Source organism: Toxotes jaculatrix, chromosome 5 (genome assembly GCF_017976425.1).
Source record: "Toxotes jaculatrix isolate fToxJac2 chromosome 5, fToxJac2.pri, whole genome shotgun sequence".
Lineage (NCBI taxonomy): Eukaryota > Metazoa > Chordata > Actinopteri > Toxotidae > Toxotes > Toxotes jaculatrix.
The window spans coordinates 28,830,604-28,851,882 of NC_054398.1; the positions used below are offsets into that span (position 1 = coordinate 28,830,604).

At 43.7% G+C, this 21,279-nt stretch overlaps 4 protein-coding genes and 3 non-coding genes across 7 annotated transcripts; 2 read left to right on the forward strand and 5 right to left on the reverse strand.

Moving 5' to 3' along the window:
* The first annotated feature begins 3,466 nt into the window (after positions 1-3,466).
* On the forward strand, positions 3,467-5,307 carry cart2 (cocaine- and amphetamine-regulated transcript 2). Its single transcript, XM_041037615.1, has 3 exons — positions 3,467-3,612; positions 4,479-4,562; positions 4,988-5,307. Exons 1-3 carry the CDS (start codon positions 3,493-3,495, stop codon positions 5,093-5,095), a joined length of 312 nt encoding a protein of 103 aa, XP_040893549.1. The 5' UTR covers positions 3,467-3,492; the 3' UTR covers positions 5,096-5,307.
* An 853-nt stretch (positions 5,308-6,160) lies between these two features.
* On the reverse strand, positions 6,161-11,024 carry zgc:114188 (uncharacterized protein LOC541327 homolog). The gene is made up of 5 exons (XM_041037613.1): positions 10,993-11,024; positions 9,703-9,854; positions 8,404-8,509; positions 7,423-7,488; positions 6,161-6,284 (listed from the first exon to the last, which is right to left on the reverse strand). Exons 1-5 carry the CDS (start codon positions 10,993-10,995, stop codon positions 6,207-6,209), a joined length of 405 nt encoding a protein of 134 aa, XP_040893547.1. The 5' UTR covers positions 10,996-11,024; the 3' UTR covers positions 6,161-6,206.
* On the reverse strand, positions 6,369-6,494 carry LOC121182761. The gene has a single exon (XR_005894160.1). It is a non-coding gene; the product is annotated as a small nucleolar RNA SNORA71 (small nucleolar RNA).
* On the reverse strand, positions 7,907-8,034 carry LOC121182760. The gene has a single exon (XR_005894159.1). It is a non-coding gene; the product is annotated as a small nucleolar RNA SNORA71 (small nucleolar RNA).
* On the reverse strand, positions 9,525-9,650 carry LOC121182762. Its single transcript, XR_005894161.1, has one exon. It is a non-coding gene; the product is annotated as a small nucleolar RNA SNORA71 (small nucleolar RNA).
* Positions 11,025-13,712: 2,688 nt separating the features above from the next.
* sh3gl3b (SH3-domain GRB2-like 3b) lies at positions 13,713-17,299 on the reverse strand. Its single transcript, XM_041037614.1, has 10 exons — positions 17,252-17,299; positions 16,630-16,698; positions 16,441-16,513; positions 16,215-16,358; positions 15,999-16,132; positions 15,575-15,733; positions 15,217-15,320; positions 14,639-14,763; positions 14,503-14,556; positions 13,713-13,924 (listed from the first exon to the last, which is right to left on the reverse strand). The coding sequence occupies exons 1-10, from the start codon at positions 17,294-17,296 to the stop codon at positions 13,713-13,715; spliced, it is 1,119 nt and encodes a 372-aa protein (XP_040893548.1). The 5' UTR covers positions 17,297-17,299.
* Positions 17,300-18,226: 927 nt separating this feature from the next.
* On the forward strand, positions 18,227-20,752 carry commd9 (COMM domain containing 9). The gene is made up of 6 exons (XM_041037612.1): positions 18,227-18,307; positions 18,995-19,111; positions 19,335-19,474; positions 19,896-19,930; positions 20,015-20,118; positions 20,320-20,752. Exons 1-6 carry the CDS (start codon positions 18,254-18,256, stop codon positions 20,455-20,457), a joined length of 588 nt encoding a protein of 195 aa, XP_040893546.1. The 5' UTR covers positions 18,227-18,253; the 3' UTR covers positions 20,458-20,752.
* Positions 20,753-21,279: the final 527 nt, after the last annotated feature.

Sequence of the window (21,279 nt, forward strand, 5' to 3'; positions counted from 1 at the left end):
CTGGTTTCTGCTGCTAACATTTCATTTTCTCACGATGCATCTCGTCTGTTGAGCCTGGATCAGCAGCTTTACGTCTGCTGCTGAGTCCCACTGAGGCTCCTGTCAGGCTGAAGGATGTCTGAGACGCTGTGTTAAGCCTGTGCCGGCTAGACCGACATTTTCTCTCCTAAATTTAAGGGATTCATAAACATAACTCCTCTTCTCCTCCATGTTGGGTGGAGGAAGATCTCTGTTACAGATGAGGCTGTTAGTGTTACACTCTGTAAAATAAAATGACTAAGGTGATGTTATCCCTCTCACAGTGACAAAGAGGACATGCATGGAGGCAAACGGGCCCCTGCACACATACATGTAAAAGACCCCTCTTACATGAGAGCAAAGTCTCATGTAAGAGCTGTGTTGTTTTCAATCTGTTGTCATTCTGCTTCTCTTTGTGATCTTTTTTAGTCTTTTTGTCGTCATTTGATCAACTTTCTAACAAGAACTTCAAACAGGCGCCCACCCAGGGGCCCTCTGACCCTTCGGGCCCTTCAGCCTGTGCCTGGTCAGGCCCTCCAAGTTTTGTGAATGAGGTTTTCATATCTGGCTTAACAGCAGTACAGAAGTTGAAAACTGAGGAAGTGCGACAGGTCACATCAGATAGCAGCTGTAATTAAACGGCAGGTAATTAGCTGCTCGTTCAGACGTGATAAGCTTTGTGTCGAGGTTTGTGCAGGAAGCTGCTCCATCAGACTCATCAGATTTGGGTCTGATGGAGCTGGATCGCCGTTTCCTTGAGAGGATTACAGAGAAACTGAGCGGATGGAAGGATGATGGTGCAAACTTCACATATATTCTCTGGGATTTTAGTGATTATGCAGCTGAAAATGTCTGTGCTCAGATCAGCCGCATTTCTTACTCGTTTTATTCCAGAGAGAAGCTTCAGTATCAGAGAAATTCATGTCACCTGATGCTAAAAACACAGAAGAGACAACAGAAAGCAACAAAGATGGAAGAATAACACCTGTGTTAATCCTGTATTAGTACTTTTACTCAAGTACAGGACCTGAATGCTTCCTCCATCAGTGCCAAACAGTAATTCTCAAATGAAGGATAAAACACAACATGGCTGCTTCCTAAAGTGACTCTTTATGAAAGGAGTTAAGTTAAAGGGGTTAGAGGAAGAAAGGCCCAGATCCTGACAGAGGATCAAACTCCCCCACAAGAAGATGAAGAAATGACGGAAAGATTCAGAGCTGCATCCTGCTGCAGACTCTCTTTGCCGTGAATCCCAACAGCTTTCATCCTCAAGTCTGCAGGATTGTTTGGGTGGCTGGGGTGGAGAGGATGGAGCTGTATAGGGGGTGTTTATGGAGACAATCCCAGACCAAATTGAGCCCTAGAGCCAGGTGGAACAAGGCGGCGGGTTTTAAACCTCTTACCTCACTTCTGTCTGCAGGTTTATTTGTAGTCGAGCTCCTCAAACAGCCAAACTCGCCCCAGGAGCTGCTTTAATGCCCAGACCGTTTCTTTTGTTTACTCTCCATTCTGAGTGTGGCCAGCGTCAACTTCACGTCAGCACAATGCTCTCATCCTTGCTCTAATGCCTTGCTGACAGCAGGAGGATTTGGATGCTGCAGAGTCCACAGGCTGGATGTTTACGATGACAATCTGCTCAGTTTGTGGTCATAAATAAAAAGTCTGGGATCATCATAAAGTTAAAAAAAAAAAAAAAACACCTGATATCAACAAAAATGTATTATCACCAAGCATCCGGTGTCCTCTGCAGCACTGGATACCAGGGCCTGAGTCTTAAGAAAACAAGGTAAAAAAAAAAAGGAAAGCCCCCCAAAAATGGACTTCACTCACAGAGGGATTACTGTACAGGCCTACAGGGCACAGGCCAAGGGCCCAAGGGGTCTGGGACCCCGTGGCAATCTGGAACAGGGAGACATAAAACAAGAACAACAAACAGACACAGCCATGGTTTAACATCACCTTCAGTCTGCGGGTCTGATGTAGGAGAGCTGAGGGGCCTTTTACATGTCTAAGTCTGGGGGCCCATAGTCTCCTGACCCACCACAGTGAGGCCACTGGTGGGAGCCAAATGTTTTCTGACTCCTCTGATATGAGCACATCTCACTATTTCCTGTCCCCACAATGCCTTGGGAAAATGAATGATGACAAACTTCATGTGTTACCTGAAGGGTCTTCATGGTTGGTCCCGCTGGTTAAATCTCCGCTGTTTGTCATCAGGTTCATCGTTTCACACACAGTCACAGTTCATCTGTGAACCTTTCTGAACTATATAATGTATTTCATTATATTTCTATTAACACAGACAAACATCAAGAATGAATCATATTACATATTGTCCTGGTACATGCTGTTATGCTCTGTTATTACATGGGTTCTGGGTGTTTTCTGCTGGTCTTGTAATTTAATGCTCATGTTCAGTGTCCAGTTTTATTTTCATTCTTATTCAGTTTTTAAGTCTTTGTTTTGCACTCCTCTCTTTACCTGTACTTCTCTTCTGTCTTTGTGCTGCTGCGACACTTAAAGGCTCATCTTATCCTCACTGATCTTCACTGATGTTTCTAACAGGTTTGGTTCTGCTGTGGAACGTCACAGAATCAAACACTCAGGTTCCATGTCTTGCATTAGAACAGTAGCAATAATGTTGGCTTGCAGCGTGTCTCAGCAGTCCGTATCCTCTGCTGACCTGAGCACAAGCCTCAGTGCAGCCTGTTTGTTTACCATCAGAGGATTGAAGATGCAGCTCGTGTGTGTATCAGAAGGGTTTAAATTGTGTTTATGTGAAGGTTGGGGACATTAATACCTTCATCCCTGCACACTAAAATGAAATATAAATGGAAGCACTGGAGGGTAGGAAATATATTCAGCTGTGTTTTTTCCCCTGCTCTTAAAGTTAAATATGAAAAGGCTCCACCAGCTGTTTCTTCACACAGATCCAACCTGACAGTTCGTCTCTGAAATATTCTGCTTCTTTTCAGGGGTGGGTGGGACGAGGGGCATTTATCAGACCAGATCACTTCATCCTGAAGAAACCTTTTTCATGACTGAAGTCACTCATCAGACCCTTCGTCCTCTGTTCTATGTCACTTCAGTCGGTGTCAACGTTACTGTCGTTAGTATTTTAAAGTTCCTGTTGTTTTATGTTAATAATGGTCAAATTATGTGTAGAGGGATTAGTGGCGGGGCATGACTACTTCCTGAAACCTGTGTCGGTTAAAAGCAGGACTTTGACAGCAGTTAGTCTCTGTGGAAGCGGAACTTTTGCACGTCTCAGTTACAGTGATAACGTCCGTCCGTCCGTCTGAGGTCACTAGGAGACAGCCGACGCCGTATCCCTGACGTCATTCGGAGGCTGGAGGAGGCGGGGCGGTTCATCCAAACATCCCGCGCGGTGCGGGCAGCTGGTGAGAAACACCTGGAGGAGAGGGGAACGAAGCTCGCGGAACTTTGTTTTTTCTCTGGTTCGTTTTCGGCACCATGTGGGCGCGAGCTATGCTGTGCGCGGCGCTGCTGTCCGCGCTCTGCCCGGCGGGAAGGACAGAAACCGAGAGGGACGAGAGAGAGGTCCAGGACTACCGGTACAACTCCAACAGACTGGTGGGTCAGATTCAGGTCTCCAGGTTCCAAACAGACGGTGGCGCGTTTCACATTTAATCACGGCTTATGATGATGATGATGAGTCTAATTATCATCATCTCTGGATTTTTTTTTGTCTTTTCAGTTTCCGTTTTTAATTTATGAGGTCGTTAATTAAATTGAATACACTTTTAAAAACGTATTTCTACATACACATTCTGTTTATTATTATTATTATTTATGTCATTGTTATTATTATTAATAAGAAGGAGAAGAAGAATATTAATAATCACGTAGTGTTTTACCGCCACGCTAAAAAAAAAAATTTAAAAAAAAAATTTAAAACCTGTTTTAGTTTTACTTGAACTTGAGGTTTTGTTTAGGGTTTTTTTTTAGTATTAATTATCAGCTAAATCTACTTAAATTATAAAAGTGGTCACTATACAAACATTATATCATGACTGAATTATTAAAACATGCATTAACATGGAAGCAGCAGATTCATGTTGTGCATCTGGTTGGTTTGATTTACCTCGAGAATGATTTGAATCTGATGTTAAACTTTAATGTTCGTAGTAATAAGTCACTGTAAAACAAATGTAGTGAGACTCGTACGTGTTTGTGTACATCAGAACCTGGTGGAAGAATTTGTAAATGCTTTTGTGAAAATGATTAACTAACAGTTAAACTGACTGAGAACCGCCTCAGTTTAGTCTGGTTCAGAGTACAAATGGTGAAAAAACGAACAGAGTCTGGTTGATAACTTGCAGCTCTGACTGCACCAAAATCCGCTCATATAAAGATCTAACTCGTTCTAAGCCACTGTGCTTCCTCTCTGTCAGCTTTGTGTCTAATGTGGACGTGTTTTTTTTTTTTTTTTTCTCCAGCTGGGCGCCCTGCATGAAGTCCTGGAGAAACTGCAAACCAAGAGGATTAATCCCTGGGAGAAGAAATATGGACAGGTCCCCTCTGTGAGTCACTGTGGGGGAAAATGCTTCATTTTATTCAGTGTGTGTGTGTGTGTGTGTGTGTCTTTGGTTGTGTATCAGTGTATTTGTGAGGTTTTATATTATTCATACAAAAGCAGTCAAAGCTCAGAATAAACATTTCTCATCAGTTCAGATCAGAAGCAGAGTATGTATGAGACTCCGTCCTCAGGTCTCACCTCACGGTAAATGTACTGCATTCAACATGTATCTGACATTCGGCCCCTTCACTGTGTTTGTGATGAAGTCTTGGTGCAGGGTTGATGTGTCAGCTCATCACAGACAAACGATTTCAGCCTCAGGAACATTAACGTTTCTTCCAGGATGAGACGAGAGCGTGTCGTTTGTTATGATTAAAGTTATGAATAAAGTTATGATTAAAGCGTGTGACTGTGCTTCTTTTCGTCCAGTGTGACCTGGGGGAGCACTGCGCCGTCAGAAAAGGATCTCGTATTGGAAAGATGTGTGACTGTCCCCGAGGAGCTTTCTGTAACTTCTTCCTGCTGAAGTGCTTATGAGCCAATCAGAAGACAGAGCACAGCGAGAGTTTATTTATAAATGTATATTTTCCAAATACATATGAAAATTCGAAGGATGTAAAATAGCCTTTAGAGTGGAATAAATCCTCTATTAACCTAATGTGAAGACAATCTTTCTGTCCACTCCTGTGTTGCATTAAAGGTGTTTTATCTTATTTTTTTTTTCCACCGACTCTTCTGTTTCATTCCATTTGTCTCACTGCTTGTTAAAATGATGTGACAGCAAAACAGTTCAGGGTTTATTAGAGTCTCGGCTCCGGACTGAGATTTAATATCTTATTATTACTATGTATTTTGGATTTTAGGTTTTATCAGTTTCAGTTCTGATGATTCCTGCAACGACTAAAGAACTGAGGACTTTTTAACTTTAGGTTTTAGAACCTGCAGGAAACTGAGTCTTACCATCATTTCACATTAGGAGAATGTTCTGTCATGATCGGGGGCAGACCAGAGACCAAGGAGAAGCCTCAGCTGAGCAGATCCGTGCTGGTACAGCACCCTCTTCAGGGCTAGAACTACTACTGCTGCTCTGGAGACAGATGCCTCTGCAGCCTGAAAGAGACTGAGACTGAGTCTGCATTGAACGATCTCATTTTTACAGGTGTAACAGTTTTCTAACAACAAAGTACGAAATTTTAAAGTCCAGTCTTTAAATGATGAGCAAACACCTTTAGCTGTTTCTTCCTGTGGCCAAAGTCAATGATCAAAGTTAAGGCAGAAACTCTCCTGATCATTTAAAGTGACAGACCTTCACCATTAAATGTAAAAGGTTTTCTTGGAGGAGCTGCTGAGACCCTCTGGACATGAGCTTTTCACCTGTGACTGTCAATGAAACGAATCCAACAGCACAGTTTGTGCAGAAACTGACGAGGACCACTCATTTCTCTCATTTATTCAGGAAATCTTCCCCTGTCTTTCTAAACCTACATTTATGCAAAAAAAAAAAAAAAGAAAAAGAAAAGATAATTTAACACCAATAATGCTCTGAGGATAAAAACCTCTGAAACTGAGTCGTCCACAAATCACCAGTCCTGCACAGCAGAGTGTTTTTGTCCCAAAGGGTTTTATTAGGAAGATACTTTACAGACGTCTAGACTCCTCGGGGCTGCTTGAAGTTCATGCCGACGGTGGGCTGGGTGACCTGCAGGTTGGACAGATTGCCGAAGTCCTGGAGAACAGGAGAGAAACTGGTCTGAGAACCGGTTTAAACTGAGAGAACACCGTGGAAAATGCAGATTTCAGAGAGAGAAGCTGTCTGCGAGCACCAGGGTCTGACAGGAAGTGATCATCCCTCAGACACGGGAAAGGCTCACAGGTTCATCTTCCTGTACTATCAATGACCTGGCTACAGGAAGCCATGATCACTTTCGATACAGGGCAGAGGAAAACACATTGATGGGTGGGGTAGGTGGGGAGGAGGAGGACCTGGACCCATTAAAGCCTCTCACTCTTTAACTCAAACATTAACACACAGACACACACAGGCTGAACAGTGCTGAAGACACTGCGTTCCTTCTATTACAGCTAACAGCTGCTGTTTACAGGAGGCAGACGGATTACATGCAACCAATAAAAACACATTTCTAATTAAGTTTCTTGAAGTTTCTCTAAACTCCTCAAACTATTTGTGACCCTGTAAACTTTATCTCACAGACCATTAGTGACCAGCGTCTTAAAGCCCCTCGTTACGCTGTGCTGTGCAGTCCTTCAGATGTTCTCTAGCATCATAAAAACTTTGTTCAAACATCTCCTCGGGATAAGGTTTAACACTCAGCCAGTGCTGTGATATAGTTAGAGACGAGTCCTGTAAAACCACCGAGGGGCTCAGACTGAGCTGCTTCCTTTTGATCCACGCTCCATCACTTCATTAATCCTGCCTCTACCTCACTTTAGTTTAGAAGTTTTTTCTTTTATCAGTCATTTCACTCTATTTGCTGAACTCTGACGATCCCTCAGACCATTTGAAATAAATCGTTTTACTGGTCCAAAACGAACCCATGGAAAACCTCAGAAACATCAGTTCACAAGACAGACCCGATCCAAACAGACCGGTTCCAGAACGTGTCAGACCTGAACACCGACAGCAGCACAAACTAACATAAGACACCTCCAGACCTTTCACTCTGGGTACAGGTTTATTTCAAAGTACGTCCCCTGCTGGGATCACAGTGGACCATGTGATCAGAGACCTGACCCAGCCAGATTAACCGAAGTGGGCCTATGTTTTACTGAACCACGCTACTGTGACGAAGCAACAGAAATCAGTAACCATGGTTACCACGGTCTGTCCTGTTACAGACACTTACCAGCAGCTTCAGCATCTCCTTGGTGTCGGGATCAACTTCAATGAGCTCCTGGTCCAGAGCGGACACCTGCACAGGTAAACACACAGGAAGTTGAAGTTAGTTTGAACTGAGGTGACCTCTGCTCTCTGACATCAGGAGGTGACATCTGGTACCATGGGAACAGAAGTTTATACTGAAACAGTCAAAGAGCCTCACTGATACCTGAACATGTCTCTCCGCCTCTTTTCTGACAGTTTGTTAGCGGGAGCTGACATATTTATATCCTGTGGTTATTTCATATTATGGGCTATTTCTATTTTTATCTATTTCATTTACAATTTTTTGTCTTCGGTGAAATAACATGAAACATCAGATTTCTTGCTTAATCCTTTCCTGTATGCATTTGTTACTTGTACAGAATGGAAAGAACTATCACACTGTAAAAAGAGAAACGCACGGAAACCAGTGAGTGAGTCTGACAGCTGATCTCACGCATCATAAGGTTTGTCTGAGAGCACCAGGGTTCAAAAGGAACAGATCATCCTTCAAACACGGGAAAAAGCTCACAGGTTCATCTTCCTGTACTATCAATGACCTGGCGACAGAGACGCCATGATCACTTTCGATACAGGAGACACTGACATCAGGAAAGGACGTGGAAACAAATCAAACAGTCCACGTGCTCCTTGCATGTTCACCACACATCCTCCCATCATGTCCGGTGGTCCAGCTCAATGACTCCTCCAACAATCAGTGAGGAATCTCTTACTATTTTACACCAGAGATAAATATCAGCAGACGTAACACATGTGGGTCAGATATAACCCAGGTCCTCTGCTGTCCTCAGTTTACAGCCTCAGATCAGCTGACATACAGGAGACATGGCGACCAGCAGAGCTCATATTCGCTCCCTTTGCTCAGCTGTGGTGAAAGGTGACATGACATGACATTTGTCTGTGTGACTGACGTGGTGAAAACCAGTGTGGTGATGCCTTCACTGACCTCTGGTACATAGTTGTCCCTCCTCTCTCTCTCCTCCTCCTGCAGTTTGATGGAGATTCCTCTGACTGGACCTCTCTGGATCCTCTTCATCAGATGTGTCACATACCTGCACAGACAGCAGTCAGCGCACAGCTGTTAGAACCTCAGACATATGTACAGATCAAGCGTCACACTTCACAGAGTTGAGCTGGAGCCCAGCAGCTCATGACACTTCAAAGTGAAACTCCGTTAACCAACATCAGGCAATTCCAGACTGATAAGCATGATTTTAACTGTTCGTCTGTCACCGTAAGTACAGAAACACAACAGAAGCAACGAGGATTGTTCAGATAGAGCTGAGAAATAAATTCAATTAATATAATTTATTTGGATTTGCAAGTTTACACAATGTATAAAATGTCTACATGGTGAAAATTTGTTACTACAATCTGCACAAACAGGTCACTTCTGTGCAGTAGATAACAAGCTGCATTATTAGCTGTCATAAGTCCTGGCAGTCTGGTAAACTGACTGCAGGTTATGAACCGGATGTGACTCCAGATGCTTTGCTGCTTGTGACTGTCTCACAGAAAATTAAACAGTCACATCTACGAGTGAGTCAGGCTGAAAAAACAGTTCTGCACACAGCTAATGAGATAAAGGCCACCGCAGTCTGAACAGCTGCTGGGCTGTCTGCAGATATCAGCCTGATGTCCAGACCCCACACACTGTCTGCTCGGTTTGTGCTGAAACTGACTGTTAAAGTGGAGGAAAGTTCTGTTTGGTTGAAGCTGTATGTGTTTATTTAAACATGTACAACGATAATTAATACAACATGCTTAATACAGCCTAAAGTGTCCTCTGATAACAGGAGATAACAAGCCAGACTTTCCACAACAACAAGAAAACAATCGATGAACAAAACGCAGTCACCACTGACTACAGGTTTCTGACACTGCTGACAATAACCCACAAAACTCATGGGCCATCATCATCTGTGATGTGAAATTCATTTGAGATCATTTTTTAGTTTGTCTCTTAAGCAACTGGCATCAGCTGGTAACCTGCCTGCCAGTTTCCAGGCCCAGAAACAGCAAACCTGTTGATGGTAATGTTGGTGTTTTATGCAGATGTTACTCAACTGTCTGCGAGCACCAGGGTCTGACAGGAAGAGATTATCCTTCAGACACGGGAAAGGCTTGCAGGTTCATCTTCCTGTACTATCAATGACCTGGCTACAGGACGCCATGATCACTTTCGATACAGGGCAGCACAAATTACAAATAAAAACACTGATCCTCTGCTCAGGGACGGACTCACCCAGCAATCTTGTTGCGGAGCTTCTTACTGGGGATGATGGCGATCTCCTCACACACCCTCTTGTTGGTGTGGAAGTCGTTTCCCAGCCGGGTGTAGTATTTCTCGATGATGACCCTTGCGGCCTTCTTCACCGTCTTGGTCCTGACTCGTCCCTGCAGACAGAACCCAAATGACACACTCATTACTCAGTCTTAATCCTGTATCCTGCAGACATTTTGTTGTCAGTCGCGGCCTCAGTTAGGACTGGGGTTGAAGCACTTTGACAGCACAGGCCAAAAACAGAGATGTGAAAGACTCTGATGCGTACAACAAGAGAGAGAACAGACTTTAACTGGCGTCCATGTTTAAGTGTTTTACACGCTGATCTGAGCTGTGTAAAAGTACATGATTATCAAAACAGCTGTAAATTCATTTCCTGTTGATCAACTTGATTAATCGCCACAGCTCTAATTCTAACCACTGGTTTTTGCTTAGTATTCGTCTCTTAATGCACTCTACAATTGATGAACCACATAATCAGGTATTCAAATATAACAAAATATCTGGATCAATAATGTCGAACATGAAGCAGCTGACTTGTTTCTAAAGCCTCAGAAATGTGAATCAAACCCGCTGAACTCTGATCTCAAATCTGGTTCTGATGAACCGCAGCCTCACGGACAAATGGCCCGTTAACCTGCAGGTAACGTTGCTGTGACCTGAACCTGAATGATCTGGATGAGTGAGATGAACCTTCCCGATCACCGCTCTTCTTACTGGGGAAACTTTAATAACAGCCACGAATACACAGACTTCGCATCATGCTGATCTCGGTCTGACACGAATATGAGACGCAGTTTCCCGCTGGTCTGCTCGGAAACCAAACCGTCTGCACGCAGCCTCCGAGAGCTCCCTAACCGACAGAGAGGCTAACTCTCGGTTTAGCCTGTGCAGCTAGCTCCCGGTGACTGGTAATGAAATGAAATTTAACCATTTTAACGCGCCATGTGCAAACACAACATAAAACAGTGTCATTCTGCGGCTCACTTTAAGTTAATCCGATAAAACGTCATGAAAAACCACGGCTCATTCAGCTGGAAAACTGCTCTACTCCGCCTCCTCCGTTAGCATCGACCCTCCACCAGAATACTGCAAATAAAACGCTCCGTTTGGATCATCTAACATCAATATAACAGGAATCCGATAAAACACACCGCCCGGTCTCCATGACGGAGATTAACGGGGAATATAAACCGTTAAAACGCCAGGATTCGGTTCGATAGTTCTGATAGACATTAAACATTTACCCACCATGTTGGATCGGCCTGATAGAAGAGGACAAGCTAACTTCCGGTGGAAGTTTAAATCCGCAGAAGGAAGTTTGAAACGGGCGCGACCCGCTGATACTGCGACGTCTGCCGGCAGGAGGCTGTAACTACAACAACAACTTCAGCGACTACTGCTGCTGGGTAGAGAGCGGGAAATGGATGGAGGGATAGATTTCACTGAATGCGTATAAATTCTTCTCTTCAAGACACTTCCCTCCGGCAGGAGGCTGCGGTCCATCAAGACTAAAACCTCATGTCACAGGAACAGTTTCTTTCCCTCTGCCGCCACCCTCATCAACTCAGCTCCCCATCCCCTTCCCCCCAAACAGCACAGACCCTCATTTCCCCAATACAGACTATGTTACATTAACATAATTTCAGCTCTGTATGCGTTACATTAACGCTCCTATGGCATTATTATCTCTTTGCACTACATCTACTTTGCAACATTGCACATTATTACTATTATTATTTGTACAGACTGTTTCTTCCCCTTAGTACTTCTTTCTTCTTTCTCTTATTTTAGTATTAAAAATTTTTTTTCTTGTTCAACTAAGTGTGTTATGGGACTTGTCAGTCCAATTTGTCTGTTTTGCACCAACAACACCATGTCAAATTCCTTGTATGTGTAACATACCTGGCAATAAAGTGTTTCTGATTCTGATCTCAGAACTGACTGCAGTGTGTTTGCAGCTTATTTGTGTGTGTGTAAATGTACATTTCCTTGCATGATGTTTTGTTGGTATGATTTTGTTTGAGTGTCAAATTACTGATCTACATCTACTTCTTCTCTTTTATTGGTGATGATGTGAATTCATATGCATCTAATTGTCAAAATAAAAATCAGACATCTCACTTCTGGACCTTGAGTTTTTACTGAGTCAAGAAAAAAGCTGGAAACAGACATGAAAGCATTTTGTTACTCAGATAAATTGTTGCAGAAATACATTCTGAGTGACCCATGTCTTTACACAACAAATATCTCTGTGGTCAGAGGAATAACAGGCAGATTCCTGTTATGTCCCGTCAGGTTCGTAACATCAGGTGGACCATGCAGAGACTGAGGAGCAGATTAATAGACCAATACATCAGGTTCTCTGAGTTTCCTGCTTTTGCTTCGATTCTGAAGAAAATCAGTTTATTTCCATTAAAATTGTAAAATAACAGACACAATATTCACCTTAAGGTTTTTGGTCAAAACTGAGACAATGTTAATGTGAGGAATTTATAATTTAACATCCTCTGCCAACGCAAACACACACACACACATTATTTCATTACATTCATGTGAATTGATTTGTTTATCAGTCAACTACAGTCAACGGTGTAATCATTAACTACAGTGCTGTATTTTTATTAACTACAAGTCTCCAGACTTGATTTCTATTAAAGGAGCAGTCCAACATTTTGGGAGGTACATGTCATTGCTGTCTTACTGTACATACAGTCTGTTATGTTGATCTGTTACAGTCTATTTTAACTGACAAATGAACATGAGCAGAAAAACAGCAGAAGCAGCAGTTTCCTGTTACAGTGGTGCTCTGTGCACCACAGCAGGACGGTCTAACCCTAACCCTGACCAGCAGTGAAGCTTCCCTCTCACTGTTTAACTGTCTCCATCACTCTGTGCTTTAAAGGGATAGTCTGATATTTTAGGAAATCCTCTTCTTCTCCTTCTACAGAGTCAGATGTTCATATTGATACCACTCTCACATCTGCCTACAAATTGGGAATGTTCATTTACCATATTTGACAAGTCACAAACGCGCTGAACATCTCAGTAAAATGTTTGTTTTCCTCCTAAATCTCTGATCTACAGTTCATCATCCACCTGCAGTGACTCCAGCATCATGAAAGCGGTTCTGGTTCTGTTCAGACTCACAGCACCTGCTTCAGGTCAGGAAAAGATCCTGAGCTTTGGTTGTCTGGTGGGGGTCGGGATGTGAACCTGATCTCTGGTGTGACCTTTGAATCTGTATCGATTTGGTCATTTTACTGAACTCTGTGGACGTGACACAGTGTCCTCTGTCCACAGCGAGCCTGTCTCTCTCTGGTTTTATGATTCATGTGTTTTACCTGTACAATCTGAACACACAGTTTTTATACACACGAAACTAACATGTTCCTGACCTCAGTCTCATTAAGCTTCAGACAAAGTGCCGACAAGTTACAACAACTCTGTTTGAGCACATGCACAATACACACCACCACCCACCACACTGTTAGCATTAAGTATAAATGAAACCCACTTAATGTTATTTTTATTTGTACTTATCATGAAACTAAGCGTTACAGTGGACTTACCCAGACAGTGGTCTATTCAACGTTGTCTGCAACCTGTGAAAACACAGGCAGCATCAGAGGTGGCTGCAGTTTGTAGGTGGGTCTAAGTCTCCAGGACTCAGTGCAGTGATGAGAAAGGGAGGAGCTGTTAGCTTTGTGCAGGAAATGCAGCTAAAAGTCTTAAAGGGAAAACACACTGAGGTGCAAAAACGTCTCTGAGGGATTTTAAAGTGTAACATGAGATCAGACACTAAACTTTACTAAAGTGCTCTGCAGTAAAAACTATGGCCTATTCTTTTCCTTTAGAACTGATTCTGTGAAAAAGTGCAAATAAGAAGCTGAAAAGTTGCATATTATCTGTCAGCATCTAACATCGTATTTCTGACTTCAGACTGAAGTCCATGTATGTTTGATATGTTGTCATGGTAATGGCAGAGGCACCAGCACATCCACGTAGCTGACAGGGAAGAGTCCTGATTGGCCGCCCAGCTCGCCCTCGTACCAGTTGACGTCAACCTGACAGGTGAGGACGATGATGTCGCCCTCGCTGAAGGCCAGCTCGCCCTCGTGGTTTGGGTGGAAAGAGTACATCGCCCGGCAACAGGGCTGATCCAGGACCAGCTTACTGTCAGCTGAGCAAAAGATGCAGAGACAGGCAGAGCGACAACGAGAGAGAGAGAGAGAGAGAGAGAGAGAGAGAGAGAGAGAGAGAGAGGAAAGGGAGAGAAAGGGAGAGGGAGAAAGAGAGAGAGAGGGAGAAAGAGAGAGTGAGAGGGAGAGGGGGAGAGGGAGAAAGAGAAGGGAAGAGAGAGAGGGCGAGGGAGAGAGAGGAGAGGGAGAAAGAGAGAGAGGGAGGGAGAGAGAGAGAGAGAGAGAGAGAGAGAGAGAGAGAGAGAGAGAACATTATGTTTAATAACGATTGTGAAAATAGAAGCTGAACCATTTGCAGAGGAAATAGGAAAAAAACCCACTATAATCTGCTGAATGTGCATCAGTAAAAAGCTGTTCTATTCTGAAAATCAAACAGTTTTAGTTTGAGTTATTTTCAAAGCTCAAATCCCAAATATCTGCTGAAATAAACATCTTTGGAGTTTGGACATTAGGTCAAAAACAAAACAAGACTTTTGAATATCTCACCTGGTCTGTGGGAAATTAAACATATATTTACTGAACATAAAGATTAACATATATGTGAAATTGGAGATGTTACCGTAACAGGAGATGGGACTGCCTGGTCTGGACGGTAAATCTGTGAACTGCTCTCCTGCAGAAAGATATTTAAAAATCCAAGTTAAAAATGGACACAGTTAAACACGACTCCAGAGAAATGAGGTGGTGAAACTAACCTGAGGAAACTGCACATGTGACTGACGGCTGCTGGTAAAATCCCACGCTGCTGTCGTGTTCACTTCTGACTCGGATGTTTTTGGGTCTGAGGCGTCGCCTCGGTTTGTTACTGGCAGCAGTCAGTCTGTTTTCAACACATACAGCACAACGTGTGTGAAACAATGGTTACACACACACAGGTGATTCCACTTAATCTGCTCAGGCTGAAGTTGGAAGGAGCTGTGGTGGAATTACAGGACGCCACCAAAACCCACCAACCAATCAGAATGATGTGTAACTTCTGTCTCCCACACAGGTGTGACGATGTGAACAGGACACAGCCCACACCTGTGTGGCTGTAGGCCCTTAAAAGTTAAAGGTGTAGGAGTAATAAAACCCAAATGATTTTTTTAATCATGATGAAATCTTGTACCAACATTAATCTTCCCCAGAGGATGAATCCTACTGACTTTGGTGATTCTCTGACTTTTCATCTTGCGCCATCATCAGGTCATTTTAATATGTCCACTACCCTGATTTCTGACCAAATATCTGCAAAGCTAGTGACATGTTCTGTGGGTGCTAAACCTGGGCTCACCTAGCCTGCAGGTTACCATGGAGACCCAGCAGGATGCGGTGGGCGTTGCGGTGGAAGTCGAGCAGCGCTGCGACCAAAGCGGCCAGATGACTGAGCCGATCCACCTGCAGGAGGAAACATCATTAAAGATACACAACAAAACCCAGCCAATCACACTCCACTCCAGCACATACACACACACACACACACACATGGATGAAGTCTCAGGACTTCACCTGCTGAGCGCATAAAAGAAGCTGCTCATCTTCATGAGCAAAGCCGGTTCTCATTCACAGAGTCCATCTGAACGAGGCCAGACCTTCACACATCCACCCTGATGACTGACAGTCCTCCTGAAACCTAACCTGGTTAAACTCACGTCATTCTGCAGCAGGACGAACATGCTCCTTTCTGCCAGCTCTTTGGAGGTGATAAACTTGTCCCACGCCTGATGGACCTCCTCCACGGGGACTTTCCCTTTTCGTCTCTTCTTGTAGTCAAAGTCCAGCCGACGACCGTTGAGCTTCTTCAGCTGATACTGAGGAAAGAATCAGAAAAAAGAGAGTCCTGATTCAGATTCTGATCTGAGCAGGTCCAGTGTTCCACATTTTCCTGGCTGTGATGATTAAACCTTTGGCTTCAGTTTGTTGGTCCTGACCATGAAACCTTGTTACTCAAACCAAAAAAAGAAACATCAGTGTTTGTCTTTCTGTTTTCTTTACATGATTCCAGAGTCCTGAGGAACGTTAACTGTTCTATACTGACCCCTTCACATGGAGTGATGGTGGTGTGTGTCCACTCACCCTGATCTCCTTCAGCTCAGTGGTATGGACGTCCTGCAGGGGGTCGATGAAAATGTGCTTGACGTTGACATCCAGAGCGTCCCTGGCCTGGGCAACCTGCTGCAGAGCGTCGCCAACACCAGCCAGAGCTCCACCTGAACAGGAGACAAACAAAAAAACCTAACATCTTAAAACTCTGAAACATCTGAAACATCAGTGCTGAGACAGAGATCATACCAAACTCAGAAGCAGCTCCCAGCTCTCGGCCGTACAGCAACATACAATCTCCCAGCATACCCTCTGCCTGTGGGTAACCTGTTGACCTCCCCTGACCTCGAATCCTGGACATGGTGTTGAGCATGCTCAGTTTGGCTCTGAAAGCTGTGACACAGATATTCACTTTATGTGGAAGGTAGAGCAGCAGCATCAGGGTTAGATTCTCTGCCTGCGGTTAGGACAGTACCTGGGTTTGGCTGGAGGAACTCTGTGGTTTTGGACAGAAGCTCAACCAGCAGTGTGTGGATCACAGCAACAGACTTAGAGACAGAGACACAGGACAGAGACAGAGAAAGAGAAAGGAAGACGTCAGTTCATCCACCTCCAGGCTGATCTATGGCTGAACAGAAATTTCACCGTCAACAGTGAGTTTTACCTTCTCCATCCTCAGGAAGTCTTCGTCCATCTTGGTTCCTTCAGCTCCCATCAGCCTCTCATTCAGCAGCTGCAGGAAGAGACGAGCAGGAGGAAAGAGAACACAGCACAGAGTAGCTTCCACAAAATGAGAGTAACAAGACTAATAATAGTAAGAAGTCACCAATAGGACAAGTACCAGGAGTGAACAGCAGCAGAAGCTGTTTCTCTGCTGTTTAACTCATAACTTCACCAGATTTGATGAACAACACGTGGAAAATAATATGATGCACTGCTGCAGATCAAACTACTGAGCAGGACGTGAATAGTTCACATAAGCTTCACCTCAGCTTTAATAATAATGCAAAAACAGCTGTGAGTAGTGCTGGATGAGTGATGTGCTCACAGCAGGCTGATGTTCAATAGGACGAAACATCAGTCACGGGGATAAATGACTTGTTAATTATCATTAACGTCTTTATGATCTGATGGATCGATACTGAACTGATGGATCGATAATGAAGACTGCAGCAGGCCCTGTGTCGCAGTAAAACCCACGAAGGACAAAAAGAATCAGTACACAGAGTTTAACCATGCCTCCCCCCTCCTCCGGGATCCGGTTTGAGCCGGTTCCTCACGGTTACCTGGCTGGCTTTATGGAGCTGCTTCTTCATCCCGGACACTGACATCTTCACCGGAGGCCGGGGATCAGCAGAGACGCCGCCGGACACAGACAGCCTCCATCCCGTGTGAAATGCTCCGTCCCCCGCAGAGAGTCCCGGCACCGAGCCACCCCCTCCACCGGAACCGGCTTTGTTCACTGTTATTTCTTATTATAAATGGCTCCGGTTTGTTCCCTATGATACAGTTTATTATTTCAATTATGAAAAGCCCATGTATGATCACACATGGATCCCCGTAGGTTATTAGTCTGCTATCGCGAGATTTATCTAATGAGGTGACGTTACACCTGTATACATTACAATTTTTTTTACATTATTTATGTGGAATGTCTGAGTTTTTATTATCATCAGTATTTCTGTAAAATGTTGTTGGATTTATTTATTTCATGTCATTTATCAGCACAGGCTGTTTGCTAATATTGACACTGACACATGACATTACTCTTATTATTATTATCATCAAGGTTTAAACTCATCAGTTCTATTTACCTAATGATCAATAACTGTATATTGGGATTTATTAGTTGTCACGAGGTCGGTTTCCGGTACATAACTTGTGGTTAAAGATGTTTTATCATCATACAGCTTCTGATTTGGGGAATAACATTTGGTTTAATTATTCATTCACTGATGTTATTGATAATTGTAAAATATTTGTCACCTGCTGCATTCAGGAGCTGATCGAAATGTGGGATTGATCAGAAGCGTCTACACTATAGAAATGTCATAAATGACAAAGGACAAATAACTGGCTCTGCAAATGAACTTTGTTTTTGTCTCTCTCTTCTTCTGTTGCTTTTCCAAATCACACAATTTTAGTTCTTTTTTGTTTGTTTATTTGTTTTTTTACACACATATTTTTATTTGATATCTTTTAATATGTCCAATTGCTGGACTTCATTTCCCATGAGCAGTAGCGATGACTTTTAGTCACATGACTCGCAGTTAAGGTCATGTGGCAACATGGCAGCGAATATTTCCAGCGAAGATTTTAGCAACTTCCAGCTTCTTTTAAAGGTATCGATCTATCATGTCTGCTGTTTTTAAAACCTAGAACAGAAAACATGAATAAAACTGTGCCGATGACTTTTTTCCTGTTTCTAAACGACGCCGCTGAATCTCGGAGGAGTTTCCATTAGCCCGTTAGCTCAGCTCAAAATGATCTGAACCGCAGAAAGTGGAAAACTGTGGAAATATGTGTTTAAACTAAGTTTAAAACTCTTCTCCGATGTGAATTAGCAGCTTCTATATTACACAGCCTCAGATTCAGCTTTATCGGCCACATGTGTTCATACAAAGGAGGTGCTCACACAGTACTAATAACAACACAACAATGTACAGGGAGGTGCCCATGGACCCGCAGCAAATACAAGGGCAGCACAGCTGAAGAAAGAGAAATAAACATACATGTGACCTTTATGCACACAACAGCTTTTATGTCTTGTTGAGTTAAAGCGAATAAAACGGTTGAAATACTGATTATAACATTCAGTTTCCAATGACCTTCAGCAAACAGAAACCAGCGACGAAATGATGAATTTTTAATTTAATTTAATTTAAATTTCTCAGTTTAAAAAAAATCAAAGAAGTTCTGAAGTTTCGAGTTCGTCTGTGACTGCTCCTGTAGCGTTGTTTGTGTAATGTTTTGTGGAGGTGGTGACTCTCACACTGACCACGTGTCCGGTGCTGTGTCTGTCTCCTCAGGCTCCGTCTAAAGACGCAGTGAGAGACGTTTGTGTTCAGAGTCACAGAGCTCCGAGTCGCAGGCTCGCAGAGAGCACAGCAGCGACACTCAGCATCCCCGCAGCCCAGGCTGCACAGGTAACATACACACCTGACTCTGTGTATGATGGAGATGATCTGGAAGAGAAATGTATAAAAAAAAAATAAGAGGCTGATTTCACACATATTGTTCTGAAGTTCTGTCAGTGAAAACTGGACTTAAAAAGAAACAGAGAATAAATGTTGACACTGATAACGGTGATAGGGCAACATGTGGAGAAAAGTTTCCAGTTTGAATCTGAGCGGTTTGTTTTTCCTCCAGCTGGTCCAGTCTCTCCACCTCTTGTCTCATCATGTCCTCTTCTACAACCTCAGCTCTCCTGAGCAGATCCTTGCTCTCTTCCCCGAATCTTTCCACCCCAGTCTGAAGAACCTGATCACTAAGATCCTGCTGGAGAACAGGTCAGTTCCAAAAAACTCACTGAACCCTACTGATCCACCCACGGGGCTGCCACAGAGTCTCAGTGCACAACAACACGCTGCCAGAGGCAATAAAATGTGGCCGCACATTCTCATTCTAAAAAAGTTTCTTTCTGTATTTACATTAAAAAATGAGACCAAAAATGCATAAAACCTCACAGGGTGATAATTTGTCCTTTTACCCAAACTCAGTAGAGATAACGTCCATCATTCATTTTCACACAACAGGCTTCATGTGACTGAGTCACAGTAAGGTCTGCGGCTGCAGCTCACAGAAAGAAAACATGAAGGACGGGTTTCACAGGATCAAACTCAAAAAGCAACTTCACAGAAATGTCAGTGATTGGTTGATTCAGTATGATGCAATTGTAATGACATCACGTCTTCCTCTGGTGTTTTTCAGTTCAACATGGAGGACGGAGGCTGTTGGTGATCAGAGTGAGTTCAGCTTCATTCGTTGTCTGCTTTATCTACTGCTGCTGTTTGTGTGTTAGGCTCTAAACTCTGTGTGTGTGTGTGTAGTCTCTCTCCCTCAGTTGAAGGAGCTGGACTGGAGAGTTGACATGGTGACCGGCTCAGACTCAGTCAGTCGTATGTCGGTTCCGACCTGCCTGGTTCAACTCAAGGTGAGTACAGACCTAGACCATGTCCCAGGTCTGAATCTACATGCAACACACACTTTATTCTGTTCACCTGTCAGATCTGACAGAGTCCAACTCAACAACTCAGCCACAACTTTACACAGATAATAAAGTTCAGTCTGATACTGTGCCCAGCCATGACTCTATGTATCTGTGATAATCTCGTGTGTGACGTGTTGGTGTCAGATGGAGGATCCGTGTCCATCAGCAGCCGCCGAGACTGTTTCCACGGTGACCGTGGAGCTGAGCAGGGAGTCTCTGGACACCATCCTGGATGGGCTGGGACGCATCAGAGACCAGCTGTCTGCGGTCGCTGGGAAATAAAGACTCAAACGATGGACCGAGGAGTTTGGACTGAAGCTGCCTCTCACTGATAAAGTTTGTGCCAACATCAAAGATCTTCATGACTGATCATCATCAGATTATTGATAATTTGTTGTTTCCTGCAGAAAAGCTGGTTTTTGGAACACAAAATATTTGGTTCCTGATCCTTAAACCTGTAAAAGTTTTACGTTTACTCATTTTTTTTCATCATTTACTGTAGTTTGTTTTTTTTGTCTGCAAATCAACAGTGACACTGACACACTGGTATTAAAGTGCACTGTTTGATAAAAGTTCAGAGACCCTGTTTGTTGTTTTATGTGAATATATATGTACAGACTGAAACCATCACCGTGGTACAGTGGTTAGCACTGTCGCCTCACAGCACAGTTCCAGGTTTGAACCCCGGTCTGGGCTCTTCTGTGTGGAGTTTGTTCTCTCTGTGTCTGTGTGGGTTTTCTCCGGGTACTCCGGCTTCCTCCCACAATCCCAGAAACATGCACATCAGGTTAACTGGCTGCTCTACATTGCTCCTAGGTGTGAGTGTGTGTGTGGTTGTCTGTCTTTGTGTGTCGGCCCTGCGATTGACTGGCGACCAGTCTAGGGTGTACCCCGCCTCTCACCCGCAGTCAGCTGGGATAGGCTCCAGCTCCCCGCGACCCTGACGGATCAAGCTGTACAGAAGATGGATGGATGAAAACCATCACAGACTGACTCCTGCTAACAAACACGCACTACAGCACCACGTGTGGATTAATGCGCCACTGAAAATAGTCCCCAACAAAGACCAAAGTCACTGTTTCCTCCTGTTTGAGCAGCTGTTTG